Below are 25,415 nucleotides of genomic sequence, written 5' to 3' on the forward strand. Positions count from 1 at the left end.
GCACCTGCAGGCACTGAATAGAGGCCAGCCATTGTCATGACTGTCCCCTCCTTACCCGGGCCTTGGGGTCCTGCCACACAGCAGTGCTCTCCACTTGCCAAGCTTTCCCTGCTCCTACAGCCCCCCCTACAGGGCTCCTTCTACCTGAAATGTCCCTGTCCTGTCTGCCCCCAACCCGGCCTACGAGGCCCAGCTGTATGCCACCTCCTCCATGAAGCCTTCCTGATGCCTCCTCCTGGAGGAGACCCTCTCCCTGGGCACGCCCACAGCTTGCAACCTAGCCCTCCCCTTACCTTCACTTGCCTTCTGCTCGGTTCTGGAAATCTGCACTCTTCTCTCTCTCCCCTGTCCTTCGGTGACTCCTTCAGGGACTCCCCTATCCTGCAGGGACTCTGCTCTGGACGCAGAGACAGGGGCTGAGAGTCTCCGTTCATCACTTGCGAGCCGCGGGATCTCGGGGAAAGTTGCTTCCTCTCCCGGAGCCTCGGGCTCCTCGTCTTTGAAATGGGGATACGTACAACCGCTCTCCCCCCGCCGGCACCGGTGAGAATCAACCACGAGAGTGTTCATAAAGGACCCGGGGCAGCGCCTGGCATGTAATAAGCCCTCGGTCGGTGCTAGTTTCTGCTGTGAAGGTTATTGTGATTATTAGGACTTATTTGCTTTTAAGATGATCACTCCTAGAGCGCGCGTGAGGTATTCCTGCCTCCTCAGGTAACAGATGGGGAAACTGAGTCCAGGGGCGCCCTGCAAGCTGGCAGCAGAGACAGGACCGCTGATTCCCAGGGCAAAGCAACCTGCGGAGTTGATCTCAGTGTCCCCTTCTGTACAGGGAGGGATTAGGTCCCTCCCCAGGAGCGTCTGTCCACAGGAAGCAGACCCCGCTCCAGGGGCCGGCTCACTGCCTCCCTCGGCGCCCCTGCCCTCTTTCCCAGCTCCGATACAGCTCTGTTAACTCCTGTACCCTCAGACTCATGCCTGCTCCTTAAATCACTGGGCCCGAGGCACCGCAGCTTCAACGGCCACATATCACTTGTAATTAAGGGGCCTGTCCCAGGGACGCGAAGTTTACCTTCTGCCGGAGACACTAAATCCAGCTCCCGGTGGTGGAGGGGATAAGGCATCGCACTGACCTAACACCTGTCAAGGTTTAATGATGCACCTGCGGGCCTGCTCTGGCGGGACCTGGGGGGGCGGCCAAGAGGGGCAGGCAGTAGGTGGGGAGAGACGACCCCAGAACAAGAACTGAGCCTCCTGGTCTGCGAGACACAGGAAGTCCAGGGAGCTGGTGAGGGTCTCAGGAGGCAGCAGCCACCTGCCTGGACGGTTCAGGGAGCAGGTGACTCTCTACCGCTTGGCTCAAGAGGGCACAGAGGGCCATTCTGTGAGAGGCTGCAGACAGGCTCCTTCGCCAGGTGGTCTGGGTTTGAATAACAAGGTCTGCCGCTCGCTTGCTGGGTGACCTTGGGCAGGTTACTTAACCTCTCTGGGCCTGTTTCCTCATTATCAAAATGGAAATGCTACAAGTCCCTACCTCCTAAAGTAGTGAAGATTAGAGGAATTAACATACTTAACATACTGGAAAAAGTGTGGCATATGGCGGCTGCAAAATTCACCTTCATTCTAGTATGATCTGGCCGACCTACGTGAACACGAATCTCTCTCAGTCGCTCCCCCAAGGCAGGCACATGGTGGGGGCTTATGATATTGGGTGAAGCGGGACGTGTGTGCATAAGGAATCAATGGGCAAACGGTCCGTTTCCGTCAGGGAGAGGCCGGTCACGTCAGCTCCACGGCCCTACGGACAAGACGGGCAAAGCAGCACAGGACGCTTGGCTAAGCCGTCTGCTCCTTCCAGCCTCGTCTGCGGATCAGAGAGGTCACGCAGCTTTCCAAATCACACCCAGCGTGCACTTCAGAGGCCTTGCCTCCACCCCAGCCCAGGGCTCCGGGCACCCCCCCAGAGGAAGAAGTCAGAGAACATTTGGGTTCTTACTCTAGGCTTCCCTTTATCAGCAGGCTCTGTTTTCTCTTCTGTGAAATGGGGACACTGATCTTGCTGACTTCCCAGACGGCTGGAGGAGCGGCCAATGATGCAGCCCAGGTATTCCCTGCTGTCTCTGTTGAGAGGCTACGTGGCCCAGGCCCCTGTGGCAGCCCCATGGCCCCACACTCGGAGAGGAGCGGCGTCCCTCCGTCTTCCTGGCAGCCTCGTGTAGCGGGGAAAAGGGGGGGCTCCTCCTTCCCGCAGATCTGAGCTCAAATCCCATCTCACTCACTGCTGTGCGACGTTGGGAAGCTTCCCTGCCCTCTCTGTGTAGGGCATGTAGTACCCACTGTAACTGAGGCAGCATAGGTCCCGTCCGGGGCGGGGAGACCAGAGGTGGGGCAGTGGGTAACAGAACGTGCTGGGCCCGTTGCCGAGTACACAGTGAGCTTTGGTCAAGGGCGTGCCTCCTTTGCAGGGCTGTGTTCAGTGAGGGAGGGACGGAGGGTTCCAGAAGCCTGTCCAGGAGGCGGTCAGCAGGCTCGGGCCTTTGGGGCTGACACTGGGAAGCGACCGTCCTTGGTAGATGACCCAGTTAGCTCCAAAGTGCTCCTCTGAGCCCCAAACCCATCTGTCTGGCCCCTCTCTGAACGGGCTCTCGGCCGGTGACCTGAGTTAGCTGCAGGCCTGTGGGTGGGCAGGTGGCCAGGGCAAGCATCCTTCCTCCAGGTCCCTGGCCAGGCTGAGGCGCTCAAGACGGCCGTGCGCAGTCTCCCAACATGCTCCGCGGTCCATCTTGGAAGACCCTGGCCGCGCTGGCCCCGGCCCTCTGGGCCGCAGCCCCACTCCAGCAGCCGAGCCCGGCCAGCTGTCTCAGGCCCCTGCTGCCTCTCGAGCTGTCCCCTCGGAAGCTCCAGCAATCGGGACGGAGGCCTGCAGACAGCCTTCAGATCGCGGCCCCGGCTTCTCCACCCCTCAGCCCGTTTCCTGAGGTCACCGTCTGCTAAGCGGGACCGCAGGTCTCCTTGGTGACTTCTCAGGGACCATCTCCATCCGGTGCCGGGTCCTGCCGTCTCCTCCACATCTGCTCCCAGCTTTCCAATGGGTCCCCAAGTCCTCTGGCTTCTGTTCGGAAACCCAAGGCCCGAGCTGACTGGTGCCGTCCCACCCGCTGCGGCTGCCCGCCCTGCCCTCCGACCCAGGCCGGGTGCCGTCCGTATTTGTCATCTCGTTTACCCCTCACAACAGCCCTGTGGGAGTAGTGACCTTCACTGCCCCAGTTTCCAGAAGACGTAAAAGAGGCTTGGAGAGGACAAGTCACAGCGAGACTGGGGAGCGGGTGGGACGGGACCACAGCTGTGACCCCGCTCTTTCCTGCCCTCCTCTACGAGTGCGAGCGTGGGACGCCATGGTAGTCGCTGCCTGGTGTCTTCCTGCGGCTCTGACTCCATTCCCTGGCCTCACTGACACTTACAGGGGGGAGGTCAGGACACCATGGGTGGAAGGTAAAAACGACAACGGTCCTGTTTAGGGGCGCTCACTAGGAGCTTGGGACATGGGCCCAAGAGGGGAGGTGCTACAGTAACCCCATTTAGCAGACAGGGAAACTGAGGCTCAGGCGGGGAAATAAACCACCTGCCAGCGTAGTATGGTGGCTCAGCTGAGGGCTCTGGAGCCAGCCTGCCTGGGTCTGGATCAAGCTCAGCTGTTAGTTGGCCCGTGCCCTCGGGCCCATTTGTTAGGGTTTCTGCTTTCACACTTGTCAACTGCGGAAGGTAATAGTGGGGCCTCCTTAGAGGGCTGTTAGGACAATTAAATGAGTTAGCAGGTGCGGGGCAGAACTGTGCCTGGCATACAGCAAATGCTCAATAAACATTTGCTGCTTTTATTATCGGGAGTTGCAGAACTGGGTTTAAAACCTCTTGCCTGAATCTCGGGTTCATCCCCTTAAATACTCCCCAGCTCTCTAAGGGAGTAAACACTGTTTCTCATCAACCTACTTGGATAGAGGGCTCATTCTTCACTGGGGACCTCCCAGCCTTCTCCTGGTTTCAATTTGGAGGACTTTGGTCACTCACTGTCACTTCTCCAGATTGAGGGGTGGGGGAAGGGGTGGGGGAGGGGAGGGGGCTTGGAGGGGGGCCTGCCTGGATGGACATTGGCTTGGGAGACGAGAGTGCCCAGGCCTGGTCCTCAGGACCCTGGGGGCTTCGGGAGTGGGACGTGGGGGTTTGCGTTTGCAACCCGTCAGCACCCCAAACTCCTCTGCGGCTCTGGCTTGGATCCCAACCCGCCACGTCTCCTCCCCCTCCCTCTCCCCCTCCCCCTCCCCCTCCTCATAGCAGCCTTGCTCCCTGGAGCCTGGGGGCCAGTTCATGTAATTAGCGTAAGCCCAGCAGGCAGCTTATCCGCTCAGGCTCCAAGGCAAGGAAGGAGCAGATCATTTCCCACCCGGCGGGCATCGTGGGCTATGGAGGGGGCTGCGCGGCAGCTCTGAGTCTCGCCTTCCAGCTACCCTGCTTGAGGTCCCCCAGGGATTCTCAGACCAGCGGCCTCCCTTCATTGACCTAAGCTGTCCCCTGGACCGCCATATACTCTGAGCAGGAGCTGGATCTGCCTGGGAGATACACATCTCCCCACGGCTGTCCTGCACGCAGGCAGGCTTCCCGAGACGGGGTCTGCAGACCGCCGCCTGCTTTTCCGCTCGCGTCCTTCAGAGAGAAAGAGCTGTGTTTCTCCTTTTTGCTCAGGCCTATGGCGGCCACACCAGGCCTTTGAGGGGTGCAGGCTCAGATCCCCCATCACTTTTGGAGCCGTGGACATTTCTCCTTCCCAGGTCAGGAGAGGTCCTTGACACTCCAATTATTGGCCCTGGGAATGTGCTGCTTCTTCCAGAGAGGAGCACTGGGCTGGATGTCCAGAGAACAGAGTTCAAGCATCTGGTCCCAGAAAGCAGAGCTCCAGGCCTCTAGAAATCCTAGGTTCTGGCCTGGCCTCGTGGAAGTGAGCTCAGCTCCATCACCCACAGCGTGCCACAGTCTCCTTTCCTCTGAGAGCACCGGCCAGCCCAGGGTGAGCTTCTTGTCACAGGGAAGCTCGAGCAACTGGCCCCAGGAGGACTTCCTGGGGACCCCCCCACCCCAAGTCACACAGCAGGGGAGCAACAGAGCCAGACTGGAGATGGCCAGATGGCTTTACAAAGCATCAGAAGTATGTAAGGACAGACGTAGAGGTCAATGGAATAGGAGGGAGAGTCCAGAAATAAACCCTCACATTTATAGTCAATTGATTCTTGGCCAGGAGGCCAACACAGTTCAGTGGGGAAAGAAGAATGTGTTCCAAAATGGTGCTGGGACAACTGGTCACCCACGTGCAATTGAGGGAGGCCGACCTCTCCTCCACAGCACGCACAAAAACTCCCTCAAGATGGATCGTACACCTAGACGTAAGAGTTTAAACTATTAAAACTCTTAGAAGAAAAGCAGGAGTGAACTGTGACCTTGGGTTGGGCAGAGCCTCCTCAGCTGGGAGACCCAGAACACAAGCAACAGAAAATGAGTAGATGGAGTGAACCTTACCCGGACGAACACCCTCTGTCCTTCACAGGACGCCAGCAAGAAAGGGGAAAGGTAACACACCAAAGGGGAAAATGTACACAAATGTGACACGCGATACGGCCCTCACATCTGAAATAGAGGACTCTTAGAGCGTGATGATGAAAAGCCAAATCACCTGGTTGAAACGAGCAAACGATCTGACGGTATTTCTGCAAAGCAGATCTCCGAAGGGCTGCAAAGCCCCCGAAAAGACCATCAACACCATTAGCCATCAGAGCAGCGCAAATCGCATCGCAATGAGAACGCTTCCCGTGCGCTAGGACGGTCGCCATCAGACAGACAGGCAGCAGGTGCAGGTGAGGATCTGGAGAGACGGGGACCCTATGCCGCTGGAGGAAAAGTCAAAGGGCACAGCTGCCTGCCCGCCCTCAAACGGCCATGCACAGAGTTCTCACTCGATCCAGTAATTCTATGCTTGGGTCTGCACCCCCCCGCCCCCCCCCCAGAGATCTGGAAACTATCCGTTCACACCAAAAGCCTGCACATAAACGTTCACAGGAGCACCATTCGTAACAGCTGGAAGGTGGAAATGTCCATCAACTGGTGAATGTACAAACGGAATGTCAGGCATCGTGCAATGGAATATCATTCAGCCACGACGAGGAACGGGGTCCCAATACATGCTCCAATGTGGATGAACCTTGAAAACCTTACACTAAGTGTAAGAAGTCCCAAGAATGACAAAAGACCACGTTTTGTATGACCGCATTTCTAGAAAGTGTCCAGACCAATCCACAGAGAGACCAAGCAGATGAGTGATTGCCTAAGACCGGGCGAGGGGTGCAGGAAGGGGAGTCATTGCTGATGGGTACGGGGTTTCTCTCGGGGGCAGTGAGCATCTTCTGAAATTGGTTACACGACTAAACGTGTTTGCAGAACTTGGTGACTATGGTAAAACCCATTAAGTTGTATCCTTTAAACGAGTGAATTGTACGTCATACGAATGACAGCTCAACAACATAACTTTTAGAAAAAAGCACACCGAATGCACGTAATAAAAATTTAGTGAAGGGGCGCCTGGGTGGCTCAGTTAAGTGTCCAGCTTCAGCTCAGGTCATGATCTCCCGGTCTGTGGGTTCGAGCCCTGCATCGGGCTCTCTGCTGATGGCTCAGAGTCTGGAGCCTGCTGCGGATTTCGTGTCTCCCTCTCTCTGACCCTCTTCCACTTGTGCTCTGTCTCTTTCTCTCTCTCAAAAATAAACATTAAAAATTTTGTTCTAAAAATTCAGCAAAACATACCTAAACAAACAAACAAACAAATAAATAGCAAGCAAGCTATGCAAAGTTCATTAGCAACTGTTCCCCGGGATGGGACCTGTGTCCCCTGGCCCCACGTTTGGAAAGCATCTGGTGTGGTCTGGTGCCATTGTGGTCTTGGGTGCCAAAATTCTACCTTTATCTGCTGACCTCATTTGGAAGCCTACGGAAGACAGACAGGGATCCCGAGGTAGAACGTTTTATGAATGCTTATTAATATGTCGTGACTTCTGGTAGAGCGGAGTGGTTAAGCACGTGGGATGCCCTTACCCTTGCTTGGCCGCTGGCTAGCTGGGTGTGCTGGGCAAGCGATATACCTATCCGTTTCCTCACCTGGCGAAGAAAGGGCAGTACCCATCTTACGGAGCTTTTGAGATGATCTGATGTTAGTCTATGAAGACCTTAGCACAGTGCTTGGCGTGGCAGTAAATCCTCAGTGAAGGGTGACCTAGGTGGTCGGGAGGAGAGTGTCGCCTTCAAAGTCCGATGGCGACTCCTCCACTCTGCCCCCTCCTGGCTCAGTTACTTTTGTGGGTCAAATGGTCTCCGCAAAAGATGTGTTGAGATCCTAACCCCCAGTGCCTGTGGATGGGACCTTACTTGGAAACAGGGTCTTTGTCGATGTAACTAAGGTCAGGCGAGGTCATACTGCCTCAGGGTGGGCCTTGATCCAATGCCTGGTGTCCTTATAAAAGGGGAACACGGACACCGAGACACCACCCATGGAGGAGGACGCCCCGTGAGGACACAGGCAGAGAATGGAGGGACGCATCTACAAGTCAGGGAGGGCCAGGCATTGCCAGTCACCGGCAGGAGCTGGAAGAGGCAGGGAAGGATTCTTCCCTAGAACTTTCAGAGGAAGCGCAGCCTCGCCAATGCCTTGATTTCTGGCCTCCAGAACTAGGAGAGAAGATAGTCTCTCAGTGTCCTGATATCCCCTCAGTGTCCTGGAGCCCCCACCGCCTCAGCTCTGCACCCCGCCGCACTCTCTTGACATCTGCGTTACTAATAGCCTTTGTGTCAAAGGGGGGACGTGTCCCTTGGGGGCTCAGAGTGGCTGTCAGGCTCTCCAGCTCTGATCTCAGGCAGCCTGGCGGGACCCCCGGCTCTCTCGCTCCCATGGGTGAGCCCCTTAAACTCTCAGAGGCTCGTTCCCTCGTCTGTGAAGCAGGGGGGGTGACCGGGCCCGCCTTGGAGGACCCTCGTGAAGGTCACACGATTGGGTTGGACACTCAGCACACAGCCACACATTCCATGCTTGACGGGAAGCGGCCTTGATCATTAGCCGTGGGTCCAAGGGGTGGCAGAGAAAACTGGCCTCCCGCTCTTCCGGTGGGAACAGGAGAGCAGCGTGTTTCGGCTTTGGTGCGGGTGGGGGTGGGGTGTCCGGGCTCACATTTAATTGATTGTAACATCGCACCCTTAACATGCTCCCCCGCATCACCTGCACCCCCGAGAAGAGCCGCGGCAATCCTTCCGTGACTGTGTATAATGCGTTCCTGGGGCCCAGCACGCGACTTTCAAATTGGCTTACAATTTATCTGCAGCTCGGATAAAAACATTTTAATGACTGTGTGCGGCATGAACCCTCGGTGTCACCCACGGGGCTCCCAAATGTCTTTTCCCACCACATAGCGGGGATGTTATAGGCGTGAAATTACAGCTGCTCTCGCATTTTGATCTGCACCCCGAGGCCTGTGGAAACGGCGCGTTAGAATGTGCTAGATGCAGAGGCAGCCTGGGTGCGGGCTCTCCAGCACAACTGCTCCGTGCTTTTGATGCACGTGGGGCCGTGCAACGTGCCCTGCGCCTCATCTCCCTTCCCTCCCCCCCCCTGCTGTCCTAGGAAGCTTCCCTTTGACCCCCAAATTGCGGAGGGGGCTGTCTCGCCCCACCGTTGGCCGCCGCAGTCCTTAGGGTCCCTTGGTGCATAAAGGAGACACTGGCTTTCAAAGGCCTCCACTCACTTGGAGGGTCTTGGTGTGTGTGTGTGTGTGTGTGTGTGTGTGTGCGCGCGCGCGTGTGTGACCAGAAAGGGTCTAAGGTATGTCACAGATGGGCCAGAACAGTGCACAGATCGTAGTGTTCAAAACTTCCCTGAAACATATTGAAAGGGGAGGGTCAAGGAGGAGGAGGGGGGAGTCACACAATTTTCAAGTCTTTCTAATTGTGCCTAATGTTTAAAAAATTTGTTTCAATGTTTTCGTTTATTTTTGAGAGGCCCAGAGAGACAGAGTGTGAGCAGGGGAGGGGCAGAGAGAGGGAGACAGAATCCGAAGCAGGCTCCAGGCCCTGAGCTGCCCGCACACAGCAGACATGGGGCTCGAACCCACGAATGGCGAGATCCGAACTGCTTAACCGACTGAGCCACCCAGGCGTCCCTTATTGTGCCTGACGTTTAAATGACATGAGGCCTATTTGTCGTGAGAGGCGCTATTTACTGAGCACTTGGAACGTGCCAGGTGCTGGGCTCAGAACACTCTGTTCTGGGGATCATCTCATTGAATGGCCCGACCTTGGCCAAGCCACTGCCTTCTCTGAGCCTGGGTCTGGGCAACGGACGCAGTGTAGTTTCTGCCTCACAGGCCCGCGCAGCTGCTGGAGCCCCGGAGCTGCCCCCGGGGGGGACAGCCTCACACTCAGCCCCCTGTCTCTCCCAGCCCGCCCAGGACCTTCCCGACCTTGGTGAGCCAAGGAAGGTATGCTGCTCTGGGACGGGGACAGCCACAGCCCCGCGGGCCCAGGCAAATCCTTTCCCTTTCCCCAGCCCCAGTCTCATCCTGATCCCGAGGGGCTCTTGTCAAGATCAGGCAAACCCCTCCATTGAGAGCACTTTACAATTGGCAGAGCTGGCTGAGTGGGAGGTGTGGCTGTCGTTATCAAGGTCAGGGTATGTGCTGGCTCCTCCCCTAGGCCTTTGGGAAGAGGCCAGGAGGACGGGTAGCAGAGGCCCGCTGTCCTGCCACTCCCAGAACCAGGGCAGACCTGGGTCCCTTTGCAGGGACTCGGCGCACGAAGCTGTGAACACTCCGTTCTCAGACTGGCTTGAAGCTCCTTGGAGTCATGAATCGTCGACGAGACTTCCAGGGGCAAGAAAGAAGCAGCCACCGCTGTGCCCAAGAGGGGGCAGGGCCCGCGACAATGACCCTAAAGATGCTGAGGTCTAACCTGACGAACCTTGTGGCTGCCTCGTCTGGGTTTGGTGCTTTGCAAACTTTATTTCAATAAGAAAAAAAACCTCACAGCCACTCTGGAGGGTAGCCACCCTTACCCTTATTTCACAGATGGGAAACTGAGGCCCGGGGAGGCTAACGAATGCAGTGACCGATCTGGGATTCAGCCCGAAACCTGCGTGTCCTAAACTTGTATAAAGGGATTATAAGATCTCCTGGCTCCCAGGGCTGTGGCCGGGATTCCGTGAGACAATGTGCATGAAGCCAGGAGCTCACGCCCTGTCAGGCACAGGCCAGGGATGGGCAGTAGCTGTGTTATCAGTTCAGCTGCAGGCTTAGCGAGCACGGGGGTACCTGCCGCATCCGGGGGACAACGGGGCAGGGGCGACCGCTGACAAGCACAATGACCTCTGAGCAGTGGGTCAGTCAGAGGACTGACCAAGATGGGTGAGTGCTATTTCGGGAAGAACCCCGCCCGGGGAACACCCTGAATTTCCAGGGGTCAGAGCCTTTCCCTGGGTTGGGAGCCACTGCGTGGTCCTGCCCCTCCCGGGTCCCCACTCCCCCACCCCCCCCGCCCCTGCCAGCCTTCAGCCTCCTGTTCAGTAACTGGGATCACATCATCTGTCTGCCCCATCCCAGATGGCTGCCACCTTGCATCGAGAGGACCCCAGAGGTTCACCGTTCCCTGCTGCCCGGACAGTGAGACCCAAGGAGAGGATTCTCAGCTGGCTCATGCTGGCCAGGAGTATACCGCCTTGCTCAGCCAGGACCATCAGGCCCGCCGTGCGGTTCTGGTCGGCCCCACGAGGTCTCTCTGTGCCTCAGGTGCTTGCTTAGCGGACGGGGTAACAGACTCACGGATGTCAGAGCTAGGAGGACGCTGAGGACCGTCTGGTTACACCCCCTCACCGTAAGGAGAGGGAAACTGAGGCCATAGAGGGAGAGTACACCTGCACAAGGAGCTCTGGTGAACGAAGGAGGGAGCCTAGGCCTCCTGGAGGAGGTGGCTTTTGAGGATGCTGTCCTTGCTCACATAGAGAGAAGCCTCACCTGGAGCATCTACACCTGTTTTCAGGGGCGCAAAAGGGGGTGTGGGAGTCCAGATGCCTGGCTTCTGGCCCCAGCACCGAGCTGCTATCACAGGAAGATTTTGTGATCCTGGCTGGGTGACCTCAGGCAAGTGGTTTGCCCTCTCTGTGCCTCCACACCTGTGTGTGCACCTATGCACGTTTTATGTTTGCATCGCGCACTGGATACAGCTCCCCAAGGACCTCGTCCTATTGAAGGAGCGTGTCCATTACCTAGCGCGTAGTAGGTGCTCAATAAACATCCGATAAATAAATGGTCACGTGCATGTCCCTCATCGGACTGGGGCCCCTTGACGGTGCAAACCGAGTTTTGTTCTTCACCAGATTCCCCGGGGCGACCAGCCCTGGGCTGAGCACCAAGACGTCTCCTTCAGGGAGTCGCCGCGTCCCCACCGTGGCCCATCCCCCAGGAAGCCAGAACACCCCACGTGCCGCCGCTGCGGGAATCAATTCCCTCTGGAGGTCTGGCCTTTGGAGGTTTTCCATTTCCCCAGAAGCTGTGGCTTTCCACGGGGCCTTTATGCTCTCACTGATTGCCTGAGTACGACAAGCTTTGTTTCCCTGGTAAATATCATTTGATAAGAAAATCAGAGAACCCTGGGGCCCGGCGTCAGGGCCGAGTCCCTAGAATTCTGGCAGCAGAATCGGAGAGTGTGGCTGACGGGAACGTCAGCACTGGCAGGGGCTCCTGAGACCGCTTGGAGCCAGGCCCTTGATTTACAAGGGGAGAAACCGAGGCTGGGTGGCGGACAGCGCCACCCAGAGACGGGCGCTGGCATTACTATCCGCGTGTTGCAGATGGAGGCAGACACAGGGTCAGAAGGCGGGACACCCCGAAACCCAGTCCTGACACCCACTTTCTCACTGGTCACTTGATGCTTCAATGTCCTGGGAAAGGCCGTAGGAGGTCCAGCGTCAGAATCACTCTCCATAGCAGGTGTGTATCACCTCCCCCAGGGAGGCTCCCAGATTGTCCTGTCCCTGGGGCAGGGGGGTGGGGGTGGGGGCTCGCCCCCCTGCACCGTCCCCACAGGCACTTCTATGAACGTGGCTCTTGTCTTCCTCCTGGAAAGGTACTCCCACAGGTGCCCCCACAGTGTCCAGCTTCTTCCTCCCCATGTCCTCATGGGGTCCCAGGGCCCAGAGCTGGGGGTCCATGAATGACCCATCAGGCCTGCATCCCACCCCTGCCTTACAGAAGTGGACGCTGGGGTCTGCTGCCCCTCGGGAAGCCCTCATTCCTCCTTCAGTCCCTCAATTGTCCCAGTCAACGTGTCAGTTGTGCCCCTCCAAAGTGCCCAGGCCACGAGGATCTGGGGACGAGCCACAGCCCTGCGTCCATGAGGTCAGGGTATATCAGTGCAGGTCGGAGAAGGGGTTCCTGAGAGGAAACCTTTGGGTGGTAAGGCCACACCTGTCACACCTCGGCAAGGCCACTCTCCTCTCCCCTCGGAGGCAGGAGTGGGAAAGAAGAGCGTTCCTAGGACAGCCCCCCTGTGCACACGCACATGAGCAAAGCTCCTCGCTGGGACCGCGGGGCCAGGGCCCCTGTGCTCACCCATGACGTTGAGGAAGATGTTGCCTGATGCCAGGACCACCTTCTCTCTCGTGGCGCGGTCGTAGATGCCCACGTGGCACTCATAGGGACCGTTGTCTGAGATGCGGACTTCAGGCAGCCTGGGGGAAGGCAGAGGGACAGGATGAGGCCCCATCGTCCGGGGCTGGAAGGCGCAGCCCCCCAAAACAACCCCCAAACCCCACTGTTCAGCCTCGGATCAACAAACGCTTCTGGATCGATCAGGTGCTCATGCGCTATGCTGGGGGGAGCAGCAACATTTATGGAGCACCGACTGTATGCCAATCCCTGTGTTCTATTCTTCAGGAGGTGAAGGGGGGGGGGCTGTGTTCAGCCGGAGTTACACCTGTGCTTCCATGAACGGCAGATGGTAACAGTGCCCACACCTAGAGGGCCCCGAGTAGGACCGGCGTGTGGTACAGGCTCAACACTGCCCTAGGGCATCACATCACTCAGCCCTCCACAGAGGATCGCCATTCCCGTCTCATAAGCATGGAAACTGAGGCTCCAGAGGGGGCACAGGTAGCCCCCCCCCCCCAAGCAATATGGCTCATAAGAGCCAGGATGGGAATTTGAATTCCTCTTCCCACACTGCCTTTGCTGTCCCTTCACGCCCAGTCTTGGGGGCTTGAGAAGAAACACAGCCAACTTCTCATCTCCAAGGAGCCCCTGTCCTGGGGGACAAGGAGGCAGGGAGGCAGCCGCACTGCCAGGCATGTGGAAAAGGGGGGGCCTCTCTGAGCACAGAGCAGGGAGCAGCTGGTCCTGCCTGAGGTCGTCAGGAGGGAGCCTTGACCTGGAGGCCGCCCGCTGCTGGGTCAGGGAAACCTGGGGGGTTCTCTGGCAAGTGCCAACCTTCTCTGGGCCTAATCATGCGGCCGAAGGACAGCCTCTTCTGGCCACACCTCAGAAGAAGCGGGGTCTCCATCTCAGAGGTCCTTGCACCACAGCACGACACAGGAAGACGCTCACGGTCAAGGTCACGGTCACGGCAGCCGTAGTAAAGGGCGCCCTACCCACCAAATTGGCCCCGCAGTCTGATCAGAGAGGCCCCGGCCGGGGAAGGTGAGGGCGGTGGCTAAGAGCACAAGCTCTGGGTGTGGGTCCCGCCCCGCCCCCCCCTCCCCCCCACCCCAGAAGGGGGTTCCTTCAATCCAACTCTTTGTTCCCACCCCCTCGTGGACACATTTCCACCCCACTCAGCGAAGCCGCCCGCTGCGATCTGCTTCTGCTGGGCAGTCTAGCCTCAGATTCCCTTTCTTCCCTTATGTCAGCTGCCACCCCCCCCCCCCCCCCCAGCTTTGCCTCCGAGCTCCGGTTCCCTCCTGACTCAGTGTCCCCCACCTCCCTGCACCTTGCCCCCCACACCTGGGCTCTCAGCCTGGGTTCCTGCTGCTGGCTCCGCTCTGAGCCAGCACACATTAGCATAAACAAACACCTTCATTTACATAGAATGCGCAGAGGTTGACATCTGGTCTACCGACTGTCATAAAAGGACTCAGAGAGAACAGGAGCTTCTCACCAGGGAAACTTTGCGGGGAGAAGGCTGCCCTCCTTCCCTCCCTTCCGTGCTCAGGGGGGCACCACGTGGATGGGAACAGCAGGGGCCTGTCTTCCCTTGGGAGCGATTTCCTTTGTTTGTAACCTGGCTAGACTGGAAAAACAGCCCCTCTACGGGCACTGGTGCTGAGCCACAGTCGCCTGGAGTGACATATTTAGGTGACACTCATAGGGATCAGTTATAGGGCCGACCTGCTTGAGTGACTTGTGTGCAGGCAACACGCTCAGGGGACAGCCGCATAAAGACACAGGCTCAGGAGACGCGCGTAGCTGGCAGGTGCCCAGGTGATGTAAGAAGGTAATAGTGACATGGCGGGCACGCAGGTGGAGACGCGCAGGTAACCGCCATGTGGGGGACACACGCAGATGCGTTTATGTGACAGCAGCACAGGTGACATGTTTAGGCCATTGCTCCGCTGATGGCACGCTCAGGTGACAGGAACATAAGCGGTGTGTGTGGGCGACTCATGTAGATGACACAGCACAGGTGGTCGAAGACGTGACGCCTGGACTGGCGCCTCGTGAAGAAAGCGGCTTCCCACTTGGGACTGTTTCTACAGACTCGTGTGGTCCTTCACGGGGCTCCTTAGCTCTCCCAGCGGGTCCCGGTCCTGCTGCTGGGCACCACCGTCCACCTCCGCCACCACTCAGGGACTTGAGCACGTCCCGGTCCTGCTCTATCTCCTAAATGCACCCTGGATTGTATCCACCTCCCTCCAGCCCCATGGCCACCATCTTTGTTCACCTAGAAGGAGGGCCGGATGGCCAACTGGTTTTGCTAATCTTCCTCAGATCCGTTCTGCGGGTAGAACCCAGATCTTTGCAAATGCAAATGGAATTAATGGCACTCCCCTGCCTAAAGTCCTTGGGAGACTTCTCTGGGCTCTTCAGATGAAGACAGGAATCCTTATCTTGGCCAACCAGGCCAGCGTGGCTGCTTCCTGCCACATCTCCAGCGACCTCTTAGCCTCGTCCTCCTCTAGCTACGATGGCTTTCTGTCTTTCCATTCCTCTCATGCGCCAAGTGCCTTCTTAAAAAATAGACTTAATTTTGGAATCGTTTTAGATTTACACAAAAGTTGCCCAGACAATAGAGCATTCTCGCCCATCCCTCACCCGATTTCCCCCATGGTTAACCTGTTCCAAGACCACGGTACAGCTGTCAGACTAAGAAACCAACACTGATACATCACTGTTACCTCAAGCCCAGACTCCTTCCGGATTTCCCCAGTTTTTCCACTAATGTCCTTTTTCCGTTCCAGGTTCCCATCCAGGACCCCTCAGAGGTGACCCTTACAGGTGCATTTAGCCCAGTGCCTTGTTTGATTCAGTGCTTTCGCTTGCAATGTTCTCTCTTCCTGGGGCTGCTTCATTTTCTTTCCCTGGCTGCATCCTTCCGATTACAAAGGAACGGTCGCTTTCTTAGCCACCACCCGGACCAGGTGGGTGTGGGGAATTGGTGGCATTGGTGGCCCTGATTAATAGCCTCCCTGCATCCATGCCTCTTGCAAACAGCCTCGATAGTTTCTCCTACCTAGGAGTGGAGTCTCTTTCCCTATCCTTGGCCTTATGACTTGCGGGTCATAAGGTCGGAAGTGATGGTGTACAAATCCCAAGCCTAAGTCTCAAAAGAACTCTCTCTCTCTCTCTCTGTAGCCCCACCTCCCCCTCTCACTCTCTCTCCCTTTCCCTGCTTCTTCCTGAGAACAAGCCTCTGATGTGGACAAGAGCGCATGGAGACACGGAAAGAGACCCCAGCTGGCCCAGCCTTTCCAGCCAAGGTCACACTCAACAGTGAGCCTAGCCAACCCCGACTCATGAGCAATCATTCATGGTTGTCGCTTGACGTCCATCCAGGCTTGGGATGGCTTGTTATGCGGCAACAGCTGACTGATACAGCAGTACTGGTCCAAACTGTAACTTGATGACTTTCCTCTGTGACTCTCGATCACCCTCCTCCCCTGCCACGCACGGTAAGCTCTGCGAAGGTAGGGTGTGCCCCTGTCTGGGTCGCCGGCATGTCCCACGGCCTCGTGGGGCACTTGCCATCATGGTAGGTACTCAGTCAACATTCAGTAAATGGGTGGCCTGGGGCGAGCACGGAGAACCCCGTCTCCCCCTGTGCTGGAGAGCAGGCACGGAGTCTAATTCTTACCTGCGGACCCCAGGGCTTCCAGGGAGCTGCTTTGATTTGGACCCAACGCCTCATCTGAGCTTGTGCGCTCAGTGCCGTCCTTCTAAAGTGGATTAAGCAGCCCAGAGATGCCCTCTCCCCAGATTTGAGCGGCATTGATCTGCATGCTGCATAAAAGGCCTTGCACAGATAGCAGGGCCCCGAGGGGGCTGGGGTAAGAACACCAACTCTCATCAGCGTTGGGCTCCGATCAATAAACTATTAATAACTGCAAAGGTTTCTGGCAAAATCAGTGTAATGCAGTTTAGCGGCTGGAGTTTACCAACACTGACAGCAGCTTCGAAAGCCATGTAATTGTGTTTTTGAGAAACTGGAGACCCAGATAGTGGGGGCCCCGCTGGCTGTCCCCGGGGGCCGCCGGAGTTCGGGTTAGGCCATGCAAGGGCTGGTCCCTGGGTCAGGCCGAGGGCTAGCACGAGTATGTGCACCTACTGTGTGTCATGCCTCGTGCCGAGCCTAGGGGCCGAGCGGCCGATGCAGAGATGCCAAGGACTTGGTTCCTGCTCCCCCGCCTTTGCCTGGGCTGTTCCCTCTGCTTGGACCCGCCTTCCTCTCTTGGCCACATGGCAAGCCTCTAGCCATCTTTCAAAGCCCAGCAGGTGGGTCTGACTTTCGCCACCTGTGATCTCACCCCATTAGAGAGTTGGGTTTAGCTCAGAGCTGACACGGCGCGAGAGACCAATGGACTAGAATCACTACGTACCGCAATCCTCAGGTTCTACATCGAATGCCACCTCTTCCAGGCAGGCTGCCCTGACTGCCTGCTCCCTGTGCCAAGGCTGCATGCCTGGGGGCACCTACCTGTCCACAACACGCTACATTGTCACCTGTCTGTCCTCCCTCCCAGGGAAGCATAGAAGCTCCTTGAACGTGAGCCTGGCCACGCGGTGGGTGCTCAGGGAAGAGCCACCGTACGGATGAAGGCAGCGGAAGCAGTCTAGGCCAGGAGGTGGGTGCCCTCGGACTAGTCTGGGCTCTGCACCCAACTAGCTGTGTGAGGTTGGACAAGCTCGTTTGGCTTCTCTGAGCTTGGATTTCTCCATCTGGTAAATGGGTGTGATAATACCTGTCTTGTGGGATCACAGGGTAATTTTCTCCCGAGAGGAATTATGCTAAGCCTTTTACCGCATCTTACCGAATCCTCGACGGGACCTTGCTGTCACGCAGTACACAAAGTATGCCCAAATATACTAGAGAGCAATCATCATCTTATCATCCCTACCTTGTACAGATGAGGAAACTGAGGCACCCACCCAAGAGGTAACAGAGAGTAAGCAGGTGGGTGCCATGATTTGGAAGCAAGAGCTGAAGACTGGTCTTTGGGCCCCATCGCCCCACCCCTGGCTGCTCCTCGGATCTTCCTTTACCAACTGGCAGGTGAATCCAGGCTCCTTGGTTGCCAGGATTCGCCTCCACGGCTCTTCAGTGCGTTTCTATTCTGGGCCCTACCACTCTCCAGGTAATGAGAACCATCTGCTTCCTCCCTGCTGGGAGGAACAGGATGGCCTTTTATTTTCCTAAATTCCCTTCCTCCAGCTTCCAGTGGGCCCCTTAATTCCGCTGACGGCGGCTCCCTGAACAAGTTGTGCTCACATTCTCCACACCTGACCCGACTTCACAGCCTCCGCTCGCCTCTCCTTTGCGCGCTTTGTCTCTCCACTGGGAAGAATCCCAGATTCTCACAGAATGGAGGTGGTGGACGTGGAACAGGGGGCAGGGCTGGGAGGAATCCGAATGCATCTCCGAGTTTCCCCGTCCTGTATCGCTGGGGAATCATGTGATCGGGCGAGGGACTTTGGCTGACAGCAAAAGGAAGCCTGAATGAATGAGCTGGACCCAAGTATACTTAGAGCAGAGCCTGGTGGGTGGCAGGCGCTTGTCAGATTCTTCCCCCTCCACCGTTAAATGATTACATTTTTAAAGTGTATTTATTTATCTTGAGGGAGAGAGGGAGCGAGCAGGGGAGGGGCAGAGAGAGAGGGAGAGGGAGAGAGTCCCAGGCAGGCTCTGCACTGTCAGCACAGAGCCCGATGCAGGGCCCAAACTCACGAACCGTGGCGGAGATCAAGCGTCAGATGCTTAACCAACTGAGCCACGCGGGTGCCCCAAATGATTAAATTTTTAAACAAATTATTAAGGGCCTCCCAGATCCCAGGCACGGTTTGCGGTGTTGAGTACAAAGCAGGGCAGACACGGCCACCGTTTTCAACAGCAACACTGTAACAACATCCTTTCCATCCAGCCTGCACCTATGCCTCCCTGCTTCTTGGAAGAAGAGCGCTGGACATTAATGCAGCTGCCCTAGGATCAAGGTCATCATGAGAAACATCAGTCTCATCTCGCCACGTCCTAGGGGTAGAGCAGCGTGTCAGGTTAGGTTGTCCCTGTACTACAGGTTCCTGGGATCTGTGCCTCTTAAAAAATATTTGTTTTCATTTATAGATTCATTGTGGTTTAGGGGCACCCGGGGTGGCTCAGTCGTTTAAGTGTCCGACTTCAGCTCAGGTCATGATCTCACGGTCCGTGGGTTCGAGCCCCGTGTCGGGCTCTGTGCTGACGGCTCAGAGCCCGGAGCCGGCTTCGGATTCTGTGTCTCCCTCTCTCTCTGCCCCTCCCCTGCTCACGTGCTCTCTCTCTCTCTCAAAAATAAATAAACATTAAAGAAATTAAAGAAAAGATTTGTGGTATAATTGACAAACAATAAGTTGCACAAAGGCTACATATTCGATGGGTTTTGACCTATGTGGACACCATTGAAAGCACTCGCACAATCAAGATAAGGAACAGCTCTAGCACCCCCCAAAGTCTCCCTGTGTCCGTGCGTAACCCCCCAGCTGCCCAGCCCCAGGCAACCACCGATGAGCTGTTACTGTAACTCACATTTCCTAGGATTTCTGGTCAATTGGTTTTCTCTGAGAAAAGTATGCATGGCATTTGTGCAGGTGCTTCTGGCCCTCTCTTGCTCTAATCTCTCAGGCGAGGGGGGGTGGTTACAGGGCAGGTCACAGACACCTGGTCGTTTCCTTCTCTCCATTCTGCCGGTGCTGCTCTGCCCGGAACCTTTCCACCTGTCCACGCTTCTGCCAGCTCTCGCTGCCCGAGGCTTCTCCAGGCCATCCCCTCCCTACCCTGCTGCCAGAGTGACCTTATCACACAGCGAGCTCTGGCGGGTCCTTTTCCAACTTCGAACCTTCCCCTGGCTTCCATCCACTGGAGCATCAAGTCCAAACTCAGTGACACTGACACCCTCCCTGATCTGGACCCAGAGAGGAAGGAGGGACGGGAGGGAGTTGGGGGGAGGGAGGGAAAGGAGTGTGTGGCCTCTCGTCCCTCGCCAAAACTCCCCAATTAAATAAGAAGACTTGTCAGGACCAAACTTTTATAATCCACCCTATTTAAAAAGCATTTTGTAATTCAGATGTCTTCATTTATATACACAGTGCCTCATTCTGGGCTAATGGAGCAGATTCAGGTAGCGATTGGTCCTTTGAGGCTTTGCTTTAATGAAGAGAGGAGAGAACCTTTTCATTTGTGTAGCCATTGTTTGCATGGAAACGGAGCTTCTGAGGAGCCGGGAGATACTTCCTTCTTGCAAGTAGGTTAAACACCCCCCCTGCAATCTGATTAGCCTAGCGCCTGCCTCAGCGCTGCTCCCTGTCACCCCTGCTGGAAAGATCTCAAGTGGGAAGTAATAAAGTTTCACTGTTCGCACATCTGCCACGCTTCCCCCATTGGCTGCACAGCCCCTGAGGTCCAGACCTTTTCTCTCCCTCTCTCAGACACCTGCTTACTCTCCAAGTTCAGGGCCGTGCCCCTGCAATGCTGGGGCAACTGTTGTAGAATGCCCACTGCGTCTCTGTGGAGCCTTGAGGCAGGACTAATAAAAATGGCCATAAAGTCTCTGGCAGCCATGGGGGCTATATTGGGATGTTTGCTAGTAAGACACTTGGAAAAGGTTTGCTGCTCTCTGGAAAAGGGCAGGGGCGGTGGGGGAGAGCAGGGATGGGCCCAGGCCCCCTCCCTCACACCTGTGCAATTTGCAGAGCCTGGCTGGGAGCCCGAGGGCAGCTCAGGTCCGTCTGTTTGGCCCAGTGGCCCAGGTGAGCACCTGCTCAGCCCCAGCCCCAGCTGCTCCCCCTTCCCAGCTGCTCTTGCTGCTTCTGGATTTTCCTTCGCCACCCTGGGTGGCTGCGTGAACCCCTCAGTGCGAGGAAATGGACTGGCTACCAGCGGGTGGGGTAGCGTTTGAGGAAACCGGCAGACCCGGGAAAGCAGCCAGGGACAGGCGAGAAAGCGCCTTGTCTTGAGATGGGATCCTCTACGGAGACTCTGGGAGGGTGCGGGGGCACAGGCCTCAAACTCGAACGTACTCAAGACTCCCCGGGGGTCTGGCTTAAATGCAGATTCTGGTAGGTGTGCGCCGGGCCTCAGAATTTCCAACAAGCTCTTAGGGGACCCTGTTGCTACTGGCCAGCAAACCCCAAGTCTCAGGTTCTCGGTCCTTCTCCAACCCCAGTAGGTCCATCCGTCTGTTTGATCTTACCCTCCCCCACCAGACACACTGGGTGGTCCCTTCCATCGGTTCCACCAAACCCCAAATGCCAGAACCTAGAGTTTGGAAGGCCAGACGCACACCTGTGTGTCTGTTAGTGAGTACTGTTGAGTAGACATTATTTGAGGAGAGATTTTGCCCCTCTACGTGGGTCCTTTAAACCACCAAGGGGCACCTGGGTGGCTCAGTTGGTTAAGCATCCGGCTCTTGATTTTGGCTCAGATCATGATCTCATGGTCGTGAGTTTAAGCCCCTCGTTGGGTTCTGTGCTGACAGTGCTGAGCCCGCTTGGGATTCCCTCTCTCTCTCTCTCTCTGCACCCCCCCCAACCTTTCACACTCTCTCTGCTCTAAAATACAAATAAACTTAAAAAAAAAAAAACAACCCATGGGGGCTGCCACAAAGCTAGCCACACACAGAGCATGGCCTCTGTCCCCCTCATTCTGCCCTCCCGGACCACATCCTGCACCTGCTCCCTGTCCTCCCGCTTCTGAGATGACAAATTCTCAAGCTTTCCTGGCCCCCTGCAGGGGAGTCTAAACTCAAGCTCACCCTGGAAAGTGGAACCCAGACCGTAGGCTGAGATCAAGGCCAAGTTGTGTCTCCTTCCACTCGGTGGGAACTCGGCTAATGTCACCTAAAGTGGTAAGACCCGAGCCACCTGTCATTAATACATTCCCCGGGGAAGCTGCCCGTGGAGAGAGACGTTTCAGCCCCAGTGGGATGGGAATGGAACATTCTGAAACCCAGAAACCACTCCCTCGCCTCCTTTTGGTCCATTCCTGGAGTTTCTCCTCCAGCGAGCCCTCGAGAGGAGCGGACTGGGGAGACGTTTGCCCTGGGCAGGTGTGGAGCCACAGGGACTTCACCAGCAGAGGCGCCGGTGGAGGAAGGAGACTCTCCTCCCTTACGCGGTGGGACGTGTCCCGTGGGCACAGGGTATACGAGGAGGAGCCTGGGAGTTTTGCTCCAGATTTCCCAGTGCATCCTGGTCTTCACCAGGGCGACCAGCTAGCCCTGCTACGTCTAAGACTCTCCCCTTTTAGCACGGAAATACCCACGTCCCAGCAGTCCTTCAGCTCCAGGCAAATCAGGCTGCTGGTCGCCTTATATTTGATACACGAGAAAACTAAAGACAGACGAGACACCCGCCCCGGGCCAGACAGCAGTCAGCAGCAGATCAAGGATGGAGAGGCCAGGCTGCCTGTGCCTGCTGATCCAAGAGGGACCCGGGAGGGAGACGGGCCACAGGTGGCCCCTCTGCAGCGTGCCTTGAGGATTGTGAGAGCGTTACAGACCCCTGGCATGGGCCCAGAGGAAGGGCTCTGGAGCCACGGCCGCTCCCAGCCAGAAGCCTCCGTGAGTCGGGGGCTCAACGAGCCTGAAATACCCGGGGCTCTTTTCGTACCACAAAGCTGGAGAGTTTGGGGCCAACTTCTCCTGCCCCCAAGCAAGCAGGAGAAGGACAAGAGTCAGAATTGCTGTTTGGGGGCTGGAAGCCCACAGCACCCCGCCCCCACCTTCCGGCCATTCCCCAGCTGGGGAGCCAGTCAAGGCTTTGTCCAGCCTCAACGTGGTGGGCTTACCTGAGAACATTAGGGCCGGGCACCAATTAGGGGCGAACAGGCTGTCTTGAATGGGGGAGACCCAGGGACCAGGGGGCAGGGGTGGGGGAAGGAGACGGAGGCAGCGGGGGCGGGGGGGGGGGGGGGGGGGGGGGTTGGGACTGCCGGAAAAGCCCCTTCGCTAAGGGCCAAGCCCCTCCCTCAGCACTGAGAGTTTCATTACCTTCTTCCTTGTGTGTTTTCCCCTTTCTTTCCAGAAACTGCCTGAACTCTTTTTTTTTTTTTTTTCCTTTCTGGGGCCTTTGAAAAGCCATTAGCGATTTCTATCCCCCTTTCAATCTGAAAATGGTTTCCATCATAAAACTGCTCAGTGGGTGCAAAACATCTGTGGCTCCCAATCAAATTGCTGGCTGGGAGGGAGGGATAATGGGGAAGCAGGGCAAAGGGTGGGGGGAGGAGGAGTTCCAGAACATGCCAGCCCCCTTCGGCCCTGCCCCCAGCTCGCCTCCCCAGTCCAAGGAGCCTGGAGGACCCACCTTAGGCCCTGCCTGGCCCCAGACTTTGTGGGTTGGCAATCCCGGCCCCTGAGCAGTTAAGGAGGTTTAACTGGGGCCCCAGCGCTGCAGGGGTCTGGCCAGGCAGTGGGCGGTGGAGGGTGAGCCCCCAGGTGAGGCCCCAGGCGGCCCCTCCATTGTTAATCTTCCTCTGCCCTCCCCCTGAGCTGCACCCCCCCCTACATTCTAGCCTTTCATTCCCTTTCCTTCTGGACTGGAAGGTGCTGGGCGCTCATGCCAATCTGGCTCAAGCTCCTAGGGGCGCATGACCTCAGACAGGTCACTACCCTCTTCTGGATCCGGGGGAGCCTTTGTTCTGAGGCTCATACGAGGTCTCTGGGGAAGGCCCCTCACCCTTGCCCAGAAGAGTGCTCCAAGGATGGCCGCTGTGACTTCCCAGGGGCCACACGGCAAGTGACCTGTTTCCGAGGTGCGAAAACACCTCTCAGAAATCAGATTTTATCCTCCCACGATGCATTCGCAAAGGAAAAACCGCAGAGCCTCGCCTGGGATCCTTAGACTACCCAGACCCTGGGAAGTGAGTACCTGGAACCCTGGATGATGACAGATGGGGGCTCACTGGCCGTTGCTGCTCTGGCCTCCTTGACCCCCGGTCGGTGGAAGGTGGGGGTCGCTGCGCCATCCATCCCGGCCTCTCCCACCCCGTTCAGCCCACTCCCACCCCTACTCCCGCTCTGTGGACCCCATTGTCCTGACTCTCTGGTCTGCCACCTCCCCCTCCCCGGGCCTCCCCTTCTGACCCTCCCTCTCTCCTCCCCCTCCCCTTCCTCTCCTGGCCTCTCATCCCCAGCCTCTAGCTGCTGCCATGGAAACCTCTTCCTCCTCCAAGTCCTGATTGATCCATTTCTCACGGTCAGCGCTCAGCTCAGGGTCTGGGTGGGGAGGCAGGCAAGGGTGGGAGGGGCCAAAGGTTCAGGGCGATGCTTCTGTCCGCCTCACCCCGTGCCCCACCCCAGGCCCGGCAGGCACAGGGTGTGGGGTAGGTGCCGCCTGGAAAGACATTGGACGGTGGGGAATCAGAAAGCAGGCAGTGGGCCAAAGGGAACCCAGACAAAGGAAACCGGGTGGTGAGCAGCTAGATGGGAGGCGGAAAGGCTGGTGCCACATGTCTGCGCCCGCTGCCCCCTTTCTGTCCCTGTGAATGCTTTGCTTTCTTTTTTTTTTTTAATGTTTATTTATTTCTGAGACAGAGAGAGACATAGCATGAACGGGGGAGGGTCAGAGAGAGAGGGAGACACAGAATCCGAAGCCGGCTCCAGGCTCTGAGCTGTCAGCACAGAGCCCGACGCGGGGCTCGAACCCACGGACCGCGAGATCATGACCTGAGCCGAAGTCGGACGCTCAACCGACCGAGCCCCCCAGGCGCCCCGTGAATGCTTTGCTTTTTAACAGAAATTTCTGCCTCCCTGCTGGGCGGTGGTGAGACCCCCCCAAGCCCCTTAGGATCGAGCTTGCCTTCAGCAGGAGCAGGAAGGCGTGGGACGCAGCCTTTCTCGGGCTCCCCACACTTCCTGGCACCAGTGATCACTCTGGTCTTGTTCGGTGAACACAGCCGACCCCCGCTGTGTGCAGGGGCAGGACTGGACCGCTGGACCAAGGGTTCTAGGGAACGGTGCACGCCTCGTCCCTGCACACCAGTGGTTCATTGAGTTGAGTGACCCGGGACAAGTCATTGTCTGTGCCTCGGTTTCCCCATCTGTAAAACCCAATCCTCACAACAATCCCACGAGGCGGGTATTCGTGCCATCATGCCGATTTCACAGACGAGGAAACCAAGGCATGGGTATGCTGTTTGGAACGTGTTGGTGCCCACTCGGCCAGACGATGTCAGAGACGGGGCCCGTGCCCCGGCAGCTGGGCCCCAGAGGTGAGGCCCCGAACCCCCACGCTCATCGCTGTTCGAGGTGAGAGTGATACAGGCTTCTGCAAGGTCAGGGCCGGGGGTGGGGCGCGGAGACAAACCTGCGCAGACCCCCTCCAATACGGGACCGGAGTGGCCCCGAGGCCGATCTCTTCAACCACAGTTTGAACAAGGGATCAGAAAAGAGGCTCAAAGACATGGTTGTTGACCCCTAGACGGGCAGGCGGGCGGCGCACCAAAGCCCTGCAATTCACAGAAGCCTCGTCTGCCGGCCAGAGCCAGCCCGGCCCTCCAGGGCGACCGTCGAGCAGCCCAGCCTCCTACAGGGAGATGACTGGGGGACATATTCTCCGGGGTCTGAGATGGACACAGCAGCCAGCGGAAATTCTTTCATTTAGTCCCTGCAG

The 25,415-nt window shown here is 57.2% G+C and overlaps 1 protein-coding gene across 1 annotated transcript in view; it reads right to left on the reverse strand.

The window, feature by feature from the left end:
* Positions 1–25,415, reverse strand: part of IGSF21 (immunoglobin superfamily member 21) — a 230,093-nt gene that overhangs the window by 22,885 nt on the left and 181,793 nt on the right. Inside the window, exon 4 of the mRNA XM_049617965.1 lies at positions 12,684–12,802. Coding sequence (XP_049473922.1) covers positions 12,684–12,802 — 119 coding nt within the window. The remainder of the gene's footprint in view (positions 1–12,683; positions 12,803–25,415) is intronic.

The sequence above is a fragment of the Panthera uncia genome (genome assembly GCF_023721935.1).
Source record: "Panthera uncia isolate 11264 chromosome C1 unlocalized genomic scaffold, Puncia_PCG_1.0 HiC_scaffold_4, whole genome shotgun sequence".
Classification (NCBI taxonomy): Eukaryota; Metazoa; Chordata; class Mammalia; order Carnivora; family Felidae; genus Panthera; species Panthera uncia.